The sequence below is a fragment of the Monodelphis domestica genome, chromosome 3, assembly GCF_027887165.1.
Source record: "Monodelphis domestica isolate mMonDom1 chromosome 3, mMonDom1.pri, whole genome shotgun sequence".
Taxonomy (NCBI): Eukaryota; Metazoa; Chordata; class Mammalia; order Didelphimorphia; family Didelphidae; genus Monodelphis; species Monodelphis domestica.
Genome location: NC_077229.1, coordinates 21487850 through 21497837, shown reverse-complemented (window position 1 = coordinate 21497837; position 9988 = coordinate 21487850). Strand labels below are relative to the sequence as shown.

Genomic DNA, 9988 nt, shown 5'->3' with positions numbered 1-9988 from the left:
GTGGGTGGTCCAGGTTTGAATTCTGGTTCTCAATCCACTGAGCCACCCAGCTGCCCCACCCCCACCCAAGGCCATAGATCAGTTGACAGAGACTTGGAGGGAGGGAGCATGGCTGAAGTCTTCTGAATATTTGGAAGAGGATTAATCATGGTCTGCTTGGCCAAACAGGGCAGAAACAGGCACCCTGGGAAGTTGGAGGGAGGCAGATTTAGCCTAGATCTCAGGAAAACCTGTCTCAAAAAAGGAATGAACTGTCTGGGAAGTGGTAAGCTCCCCATCCCTGGAGGTATCCAAGCAGAGGCAGGAGGGCTTCTGGTTCAGGATGATGTAGAGGAGATTCTTCTGGGATGGGTTAGACTAGATGCCCAAAGGTCCCTTCCAACTCTGAGATTCTGTGCAATGGCATGGCCAAGGCCATTCAGTGGTGCCCAGTTTCAAAGTTGCCTTAAAATGGGCATAGAGACAGGATTCTGCCATGCATGAATTGCCAGGCTCCCTGGGCAATCAAGCTGACCAGCTGAAAGCAGTCTGTCCACCAGTGTTTCTGGCCTTCCAGTATGTTTCAAGAAGGAAAGGGATCTCCTGTCAGGCCTGCAGCTGAGATATGCTTCTGGGCTGTCAGAATGGGCTGGGTCTTTGGCGGGGCTTCACTCACCAGGCAGCCTTTGACAGTGGCCAGCACTGACCCCAGCCAGGGCAAGAGAGTTCCCAAAGCTGGCATTACCGGTTGAGTGACTTAGTCATGAAACCAGCCTTGCTGGGGATGAGAAACTGAGAGCTGAATGGGATACCTGCCTAATTATCTCATGCCATTGGACCTTAAGAGGGAAATGAGGCAAGCCAGGCTCTGCCCTCCTAATCGTTTCATTGGCACAGCTTCTGCTTTGGACTTGTCTGTGACTGGGCCCCCTCCTCTTATCTCCAAGTTCTTTTCTCTCATCTCCTCTCTCTCCTCCATTTTCTCATCTCCCGTCTCCCTCTCTTCTGATGTCACCAAGCTCTCTTCTGTCATCTCCAAATTCTCTCTTCTCTCAGCTCTCCTCCATCTTCTCATCTCCAAGCAGTCTCCTCTCTCCTCTCCCTCCTGTCACCAAGCTCTCTTCTGTCATCTCTAACTCTCATCTCCCAAGTTCTCTTCTCTCAGCTCTCCTCCATCTTCTCACCTCTAAGCTCCATGTCCCTCTCTTCTGATGTCACCAAGCTCTCTTCTGTCATCTCCAAATTCTCTCTTCTCTCAGCTCTCCTCCATCTTCTCATCTCCAAGCAGTCTCCTCTCTCCTCTCCCTCCTGTCACCAAGCTCTCTTCTGTCATCTCTAACTCTTCTCTCATCTCCCAAGTTGTCTTCTCTCAGCTCTCCTCCATCTTCTCATCTCTAAGCAGTCTCCTCTCTCCTCTCCCATCTCCCTCTTCTGTCACCAAACTCTCTTCTGTCATCTCTAACTCTCATCTCCCAAGTTCTCTTCTCTCAGCTCTCCTCCATCTTCTCACCTCTAAGCTCCATGTCCCTCTCTTCTGTTGTCACCAAGCTCTCTTCTGTCAGCTCCCTCTCTTGCCTCCAAGTTCTCTCTTTCTGTCATCTCCCTCTTGTCTCCAAGTTCTCTTCTCTCAGCTCTCCTCCATCTTCTCCTCTCCAAGCAGTCTCCTCTTCCATGTCCCTCTTTTCTGGTGTCACCAAGCTCTCTTCTATCTCGGCATCAGAGGGAGCCCCTTTCAGAGGACTGTTAGTACCCTCTTCCATAAGGGCTAGGCTGAGGAAGTGGAAGACAGCACCAAAACACTTGGGTCCTCCCAGCTCTGCGTCATCCTGTTTACATTTGACTTAAATATCCTCATAATTCAGTCAACATTTATGGAACTCATTCAAGACTCTTCGCTGGAAGGTTAAATCCTGAAGCTGAACCGTAAACACTAGGCAGGACGCCCTGGAAAAGACCCTGACTTTGGGGAACATTGAAAGCAAAGGGAGAAGGCAGCCAAGGGCAAGGCAGAGAAATGGAATCGTGCAAGCAACAAGCATGAGCCTGGACAGCCCTTGGGAGGCGACGGAGGGGGGAAGGGCCTGGCATCCTATGGTCTGTGGGACAAGACTAATGACACACTTTCCAGGGTTTTCCAAGGATCCAATGAGGCATCATTTGTGATAAGCCTCACGACCTACAAATGTGATGTCATTTCTTCTTCTTGGCTTCTTAGTTCTTCTTACCAGATGCTTGCTGATTGATCTGGAGAAAATGCTTTCCACTTCTGCCTCAGTTACCTTATCTACAAAAAGGGGCAGAAGATGACCTCCAAGCCCATTCGGCTGTCATCCTCCAATCCTGGGGGAGAGAATCCCCATCAGTTACCCTTTATGTGAGTGTATATTCTAGGGGGGCAGCTTATATATATACGCAGAGCATTATGGGACTGTCTCTGGGCTGTTTCTTTGCAGGAGATACCAGAGTCGTATATAAAACAGCCCATGACCAATGGGTTGCCGGTAATGGGGAATCTCAGTAGTCTCTTCCTCAAATGTATGACATGAATGGGTTGGAATGGAGGGTCCTCGAGGCTCCCTGCCGACTTGGAAATGGCATGATTTGGAAGGGAACCTCTCGGGACCTGAGTAGAGGAAGGCCCTGCTCAGACTTCCATCTTTTTTTTTAAACCCTTACCTTCCGTCTTGGAGTCAATACTGTGTATTGGTTCCAAGGCAGAAGAGTAGCAAGGGCTAGGCAATGGGGGTGAAGTGACTTGCCCAGGGTCATGCAGCTAAAGTCTGAAGCCAGATTTGAACCCAGGACCTCCTGGCTTCAGGCCTGGCACTCTATCCACTGAGCCATCCAGCTGCCCCCTCAGCCCACCATCTCTTTACCCAGGTACAGCAAGCTCAGCACTTGGAAAGGACTGAGTGAATCCCCCTCCCTCCCCAGGGAGCTGGACTCTTCCAGCCTCACCCATTTACCACCAGGAAGCTCTGAGAGCAAGGATGGGGCCAAAAGGGAGAAGGCAGGAGCCCAAGTTCCTGGGAATTGAGAAGAACTTGGGGGGAAGAGGAGGGAGAGAGTGAGTAGAGCCGGGCACCTCCAATCACAAGGTCTCATACCCACCAAATGTTTATTTTTAAGCCCTTAGCCTCGTGCAGGGTGGGCATCGTTAGGTGCTCTGGGTAACTACAGAGTCAGATAAGACATAGAGACACAGTCCCTGCCCTCGTGGAGCTTACAGTCTAACAGAAGGAGAAGAGACCACCAGAGTTAGAGTACAGAGTATTCCATAAGTGCATTAGAGTGTTACAAAACAAAGTGCTCCGTGAGAGGGTGGGGGTGAAATCAGGACAGGCTTCCTGGAGGAGGTGCCGTTGGAATTGGGCTTTTAAGGGTGGGTCCAAAGTCAACAGGCAAAGAAGAGGGAAGACATTTCCAGCATCAGGAACAGTTGTGAGCAAAGGCACAAGTGATTGGGAGGCAAAGTTGCTAGTTAGTTGGGCAGGAATGTCAAGGACAGGAAAGCAAGATGGCCCCAGGATGGAGGCAGTGAAAGGAATGCGAATGGAAGAGGCCAGCTCAGCTCCTTCCTCCTCCTGCATAGACTGCCCACCGCAGCTGCCTCTTGCTGCCCTCGGCCGCTAAACTCACTGTCTGCACCGACCACTCAGCCCTCGGCCTCCAGGACCTCGGGCCACCCCTTGTGGGCTCGTGGTCTTATGTGTGTGTGTGTGTGTAACGTTGCACCCTTGAGTGTGTTTGTGTGTCCGAGCCTGGCTGGAGCTCGAGCTCCTACTACAGCCCCTGCTCCACTCCCAGGGATGCGCCTCCCCAGCTGTGCTGTAACCTGGAGGGTGCTGGCCTCGGGACGGGCACCCCTTGCCACGTGTCCCCCCCCCCAGTGCCTGGCAGAGCTACGTGAACAGGAACTTGGAGGGAGAGGGCTGGAGGTCAGGTGTTTTTGCTGAGAAGTTGGGGTGGGGAATGGAAGCTGCACCCCCTCCTTGCCCCCAGGTCTCCCGTCTCCCCCCCCGGGGGGCCCGTCCATGGGGATGGTGGCCAGAGGCTGGGCAGCCGCCAGCACCTTCCCTGGCATCCTCGGCGGGCGGCTACAAGCGCTGAGTGTGTGATGGGGGTCCCTGGGGATTTGTGCTCTGGGCTCCCCTTCCTTCCCGTCTTCTTCCCGATGCTGGGGAAGGTGGAGCCCGGCCTGAGGCGAGGGACCTGGGCTCTGCTCCCGGCCCTGATGCCGGCCCAAGGGGCCAGTCCCTCCTTGCCCCCAGCCTCGGTTTCCTCCTCTGTAAAATGGGAAGTGGTGGGATTCCCGTGAGGATGGAGTGAGTCAGGAAAGGCATGAGGAAGCCGGGCTCTGCGGGGAGGAGGGCCTCCCGGGGAGGGTTGGGGGCCCTGCCGGCCTCCACGGACAATGCCTGATGGCTTCAGAGAGTTTATTGTGGGTCTTATATACAGAATTCTTGCCGCGCCGGCCAAAAGCCCGGCCACACCCTGCATGAGGAGGAAGGCCTGTCCTGGGCCCGGTCCGAGGGCCGCCCGGGCCGTGTGCTCGAAACCTCGGGCCTGGAGTCGGCCACCGTGGATAAGGCACTCGGTGTTCAGAGGGAAGGTCCTAGAGTCGCCGCTGGCCCGGCTTCCCAGCGGGACTCCAGAGCTGACGGTCATGGAGGGGAAGACAAGAAGCTCTCTGGCCTCGGCCCCAGGGAGCGGTCGGAATCCCCAGCGGCCTCAGGGTCAATGCTTTGGCTAGAGGGGGGGGCCGGGGCGCCGGGGGCCCTCCGGGGGTGGGGGTGGGGGTGGGGACACGCTCAGGACGGGATCATGCCTTTGGTCCTCTTCCTGTCGGCCATGAGCCGCCGGTTGTGATTCGCTCTGGCCCCCTTGTTGGCCTCCTTCCTCCGGCGCTCCTGGGTCGTCTCTCGGCTCTGCCCGTGGCCCCGAGGGTTGCCAGTGACTGTGGAAGAGCCGTCGTGCCTGTACCTGGGCGAGAGAAGCGCCGTCAGCCCTGCGCCGGGGAGGCCCAAAGGAGGAGCCGACACGCCGGCAGGGCACGGGTGGACCCCGTGTCTCCACGGCAGGGCAGGCGCCTGGACCAGGCCAGAGGCAGCGGGGAGGGGGCGTCCCAGGGCTGAGACGCAGGAGGCCCCGCCTCCCGGCCCCCCATCCCTCGGCCCGCTTGCTCACCCTCTCCTGGCCAGGTAGGCCATCCGCTGGGCTTCTGCTTTCTCCCTCAGCACGGCGGGGTCCTGGATAAAGTGATCCGGCTGCGGGGGGAGAGGAGACGCGCTCAAGGGCCCAGCCAGACCTCGTTCTCTGGCTGAGGCCCTTATGGACAGACCTGCCCGGGACGCCTTTAGAGGGCGGCTGGCCAGGCCTCCAGCAAGACGAGGCTTCTGTAGCCTCCGAGGCCCAGGACCCACAGTGTCCTGGACCCAGTTTACAGGGGAGGCCATGGAGGCCTCCAGGGCCCAGACCAGGAGCCCAGGGGCTGTAAACTGGCTCCACAGTGGGTGCCAGGCATGTCCCTGGGAGGAAGGAGCTTTTCTCCCTGGAATATCTCAGGAAATGGAGGCTGGAAGGGGCCAAATGACTTATCCAAGGTCACAGCTAGGCAGGCTTGGCACTGACTGGCCCCAAGCAGATGGTCACTGAGCAGCGCCCCGGGGTTGTGTGGAGGAATTCCCATGTGGCTGGGCCCTTCCTGACCTCGCCGGAGGCCGGGCAGCCGATTTCCTTCCCATCCCTCGAGGCCCTCCTCAGGTGCCCCAACCCAACCCCTCCCCAGGGTTGGGTGCTTAGTCCCTCCCTGACTCCCCAGGACTCTGACGAACCTCTCCGGGCCCCGAGAGCCCGTGGAGCCTGTGGAGCCGGACCGACCCTCTGAGGGCAGCCTCTGGGCGCTTGCTAGCTGCGCTGCCCAGAGGAGGCGCCTCTTAGCAGGGATCTAGCGTGACTGACAACAGCTAATGGCCGGATGGGGCGTGTGAGCCCTGCGGCAACCCTGTGGGGTCACTGCTATTATTATCCCCACTTGTAGAGACGAGGAAACTGAGGCAGAGGGGAAGTGACTTCAACAGGACGTCGGCTGCTAAGTGCCAGAGGCAGGACTGAAGTCGGGTCTCTGATTCGTCAAAGCCTCAGCACACACAGTGCCTGGCGCAGGGCAGGCCCTCCCTCACCCCGAGGCCGCTCACACTCTCCCCGCCCGGCCTCCCATCACCCCGAGGACCGGCCCAAGGGACGGCAGAGACCCCCGGACTTTTACAGCGGAGAAAATAGAGGCCCAGACTGGGGACACGGTACCTTCGGGCCTTCTTCTTCAGCCTCCTCCTCTTCCTCCTCCTCCTCCTCAGGCCCCTCATGAGGCACTTTGGTTCTCAGCACCTGGGGCGTGGTGAACGGCCTGACGGATTTAAGACACACGGGGGGCACCGGTCAGTCTTGGGGTGCTCTTCCTCCCACACAGCTCAGAGGGTGCTGGCCGCAGCACCCTTTCATCAGCCATCCCCCCCTCTCTCCATCCATCCACAGTCCTCCTCGCCCGAGCCTGGGAGCCCCCCGAGACAAGGCTGCTCAGCAATCCAGCAGGCGCTTCACAAACGCCCCCTACTGAGCAGGACGTGCGGGGAGGGAGGGAGGCTTTTGGACGCTGACGGATCACTGAGCGAGTGAAGGATAAGCAGGCCTGGAGAATGGAGGCCACCGGCCGAGGGAGGGGAATAAACAGGGGAACTCGAGGGAGAAGAGGCTTGGGAGTAGGAAGAAAACGTCTTCCTGAGAGGAGGCCATGCTGCCAGGAGCCATGAGGCAGGGGGCTCTGCCTGGCTCTTCTTCCTGAGGTAGGCCCGGCCCCTGGCAGTATGGGGGCATCTGGGGGGCAGGGGCAGAGAAGGTGCCCCCTAGAATGGCAGCTCCCTGAGGGCAGGCTGGGCACTCAGTGGGCCCCGGCCCTCTGTCCTTCCTGCCCCACCTCTCGGGCCTCAGTTCCCCTCAGACATGAGGTGGGTGGATGAGCCGATGGCCCCAAGGTTCCTCCGGGTCCAGCCTCCCCCCACCCCACCCCTCAGCACCAGCCTTCGGGCCTGCCCCCACCTCCGGCTAATGAGCTCGTCGTCCGAGTCGGCGTCGTTGGCGCCTACTTGGTTGCCGTCGTATGTGTCATCGTACTCATCCTCGTAGTCGTCCCTGCAAAGCTGGCCCTCTGCGGCCCCTTCCTGGACAGGAACCTCGTCCACCACCATGCTGTACTGGCTGTAGCGCTCCCTCTGCTCCTGGACCACCCGCTTGTCATTGAGCAGGCTCCGGGTGTTCTCACCCTTCCTGAGGCGGCAGCAGAGGGGGAGGGGAGGGAGGAGAGAAGTGGGAGGGGCTGCTCAGGTCCAGCAGGGGGCAGGGCCGGCTTCTCCAGGCCCACAGCCCAGGCCTGCAAAGGCAGCCAGACTAGCCTGTCAGAGAGCCCAGGAAAATCAGGACAAGATTGCAGGCCACAAATGCAACTCAGCAGGAGAACGAGTGTCCAGCAGGCAGGTCTAGGAGTCTATCTGGGGCTGTGGGCTGGCTGCTCTTTAGCCCGGACAGTGGTCATGCTTCCATGCCCAAGATGGATCCTTGTGGAGGGGAGGGGGACAAACAGCCCAAAGGGTCTTCCTCCTCGCACCTCGTGAGAAGCCTGCCTCCCCCTTGGGCCTCAGTGCCCTCACTCACTGACCAGATGACCTTTGAAGTCCATTTCTGTTCTCCCAACCAAGGGCCATTCAGCCAACATTTGCATACTTTCAGTGACAGGGAACTCACTCTTTCTCCCAGGCAGCCTGTTTCACTACTGGACCACTCTGAGTTACAAAGTTCTTTGTTTATCTCTGGGTAGAATAAGCCTCTCAATGGCCCCAAGAGTCCTTGTCAGAACAAGGAAAGAGAGTCCTGGGACTGAGTGGCCCTAGGCACTGAGCCTCAGTTTACAGCCTTATCTGCAAAATGAGTATCATACCGGCAGTACCTAACTCCGAGTTGTTGTGAGGACCACGTGATGTAACGGGTCAGATATTTTAAAACCTTTAAAGGGCAATAAAAATACAGAGAAACAGTCACTTTACAGATAACTGTAATCTAAAACCATTTCTATCAACATAAACAGTGTAAATGTTATCCTAAGTTATCAAGCTTCAGAGGGTCTCCCAGGGTATGGCCAGGACTAGGATGATTCCAAGAGCAGCTCGAGCTGTAATCTCATTGTTCTCTCCCTCTCTCCATGTCTCTCTGTCTCTCTCTCTCTCTCTCTCCCTCTGTCTCTCTCTCTCTCTCTGTCTCCCTCTCTCTGTCCCCCCCACTCTCTTATTCTCTCTCCTTCCTTCTCCCTCTCTCTCTCCCTCTCTCTGTCTCTCTCTCTCTCTCCTTTTCTCTTTCTCTCTCCCTCTCTCTCTCTTCTTTTCTTTCTCTCTCCCTCTCTCTCCCTCTCTGTCTCTCTCTCTCTCCCTCTCTGTCCCCCCCACTCTCTTATTCTCTCTCCTTCCTCTCTCTCTCTCTCTCTCTCTCTCTCTCTCTCTCTCTCTCTCTCTCTCTCTCTCTCTCTCTCTCTCTCTCTCTCTCTCTCTCTCTCTCTCTCTCTCTCTCTCTCTCTCTCTCTCTCTTCCTCTCTCTGTCTCTCTCTCTCTCTCACACACACACACACACACGCACACACACGCACGCACGCACACGCACGCACGCACAGAGGGCTTTACAAACGCAAGCATTGTCTATTCCTCAACAACCCTGTGAGGAAGGGGCTGTGATTATCCCCACTTTCCAGCTGAGGAAATGGAGGTTCAGAGGGGCTGGGTGCCTTGCTCAGGGTGAAACCAAGGAGCCGAGATGAGATTTGAACCCAGTTCTTCTGAAGTCCAAGTCCACTGTCTCTTAATGAAGGGCCTTGGATCCTATCACGTGCACATCAGTGACGAGGGAGAGGGCCGGGGGCAGGGGAAGTCCAGCTCACTGATGTCAAGGATGTGAGGGACTGTCTCAGGACAGAGGGCAGAGGGTGGGGGGAGGTACAGGCAGCAGATTCCAATTCTGTCAGGAAAACCTTGGCAAGGATCGGAGCCCAATGTGGCCCGGGCAGCCTGGGAGCAGAGGGTCCCTCCCCTGGGTTTCCATGCCCAGACTGAGGGGTTCTTTGTCAGTCCACTGAGACCTCGTACCGCTCTATGGATGACCGGCAATGCCCATGGCAGGGTGCCTTCCCCCAGAGCCACCCGCTGGGAGGACACCTGAGTGCAGCAGGCATGCCACCATGACCTCATAAGTGGCACCGAGCCAGCCAGCTGAGTGCACTTCCCTCTCTGAGCCCCACGAGGCTGGCATTTCTCCAAGGGTGGCCTTGGGAACACCTGGCTCCTCGAGCAACCCACAGGATGAGACATCTTTCAGTTTTCCCCTTCTGATCCAATCCATCGCAGGTTCTGAGATCTATGGCCAGAAGGGGCCTCAGAGGCCTCCTAGTCCAACCACCTCCCTTCACAAAGAGGAAACTGAGGCCCAGACACTTGCCCGGGGTCCACAGAGAGTAAGCAGCAGAGGCAGGAGCCCGGGTTCCCAGACTCCAGAGGCAGAACCCTATCCACTGGCCCCCAGGGGAGTTGGGAGCCCTCTGAGGAGGGAATGGGGGGCCCAGGGCCTGGTGCCTCGTACGCAGGAGGGGATCAGTAAATGTTTCTATAGCTGCCATCTGCTTCCAGAGAAAGAGGACTGCCGGAGTCTGAATCCAGACCAAAGTAAAGGTCTTCCCTTTTCTTTCTTAATATTTAGCATTTGAGTTTCCTTCCACAAAAGGATTAATACAGAAAACTCTTGTGATTGCACATGTAAAAGCTATGACTGCGGACCATCTGGGGGAGGGAGAGAATTCGAGACTTGACATTCTTTGAAAAATGTTGGGAACTATTACGTGTAATTGGGGAAAAAACAAAATAAAATCCAATTAAAAAATAAAAAACAAAAATTTCTAGCTCATTGAGAAAGAAGAGCT

General features: G+C 56.7%; 1 protein-coding gene across 11 annotated transcripts in view; it reads right to left on the bottom strand.

Moving 5' to 3' along the window:
• Positions 1-3070: 3070 nt before the first annotated feature.
• Positions 3071-9988, bottom strand: part of ASCC2 (activating signal cointegrator 1 complex subunit 2) — a 58022-nt gene continuing 51104 nt past the window's right edge. For all 11 annotated transcript variants that reach the window (XM_056821521.1, XM_056821524.1, XM_016432542.2 and 8 more), the window contains 4 exons: positions 7075-7302; positions 6286-6385; positions 5167-5246; positions 3071-4962 (listed from right to left, as the gene is read on the bottom strand). In XM_056821521.1, coding sequence (XP_056677499.1) covers positions 4791-4962; positions 5167-5246; positions 6286-6385; positions 7075-7302 — 580 coding nt within the window. In that variant the 3' untranslated portion in view covers positions 3071-4790. The remainder of the gene's footprint in view (positions 4963-5166; positions 5247-6285; positions 6386-7074; positions 7303-9988) is intronic.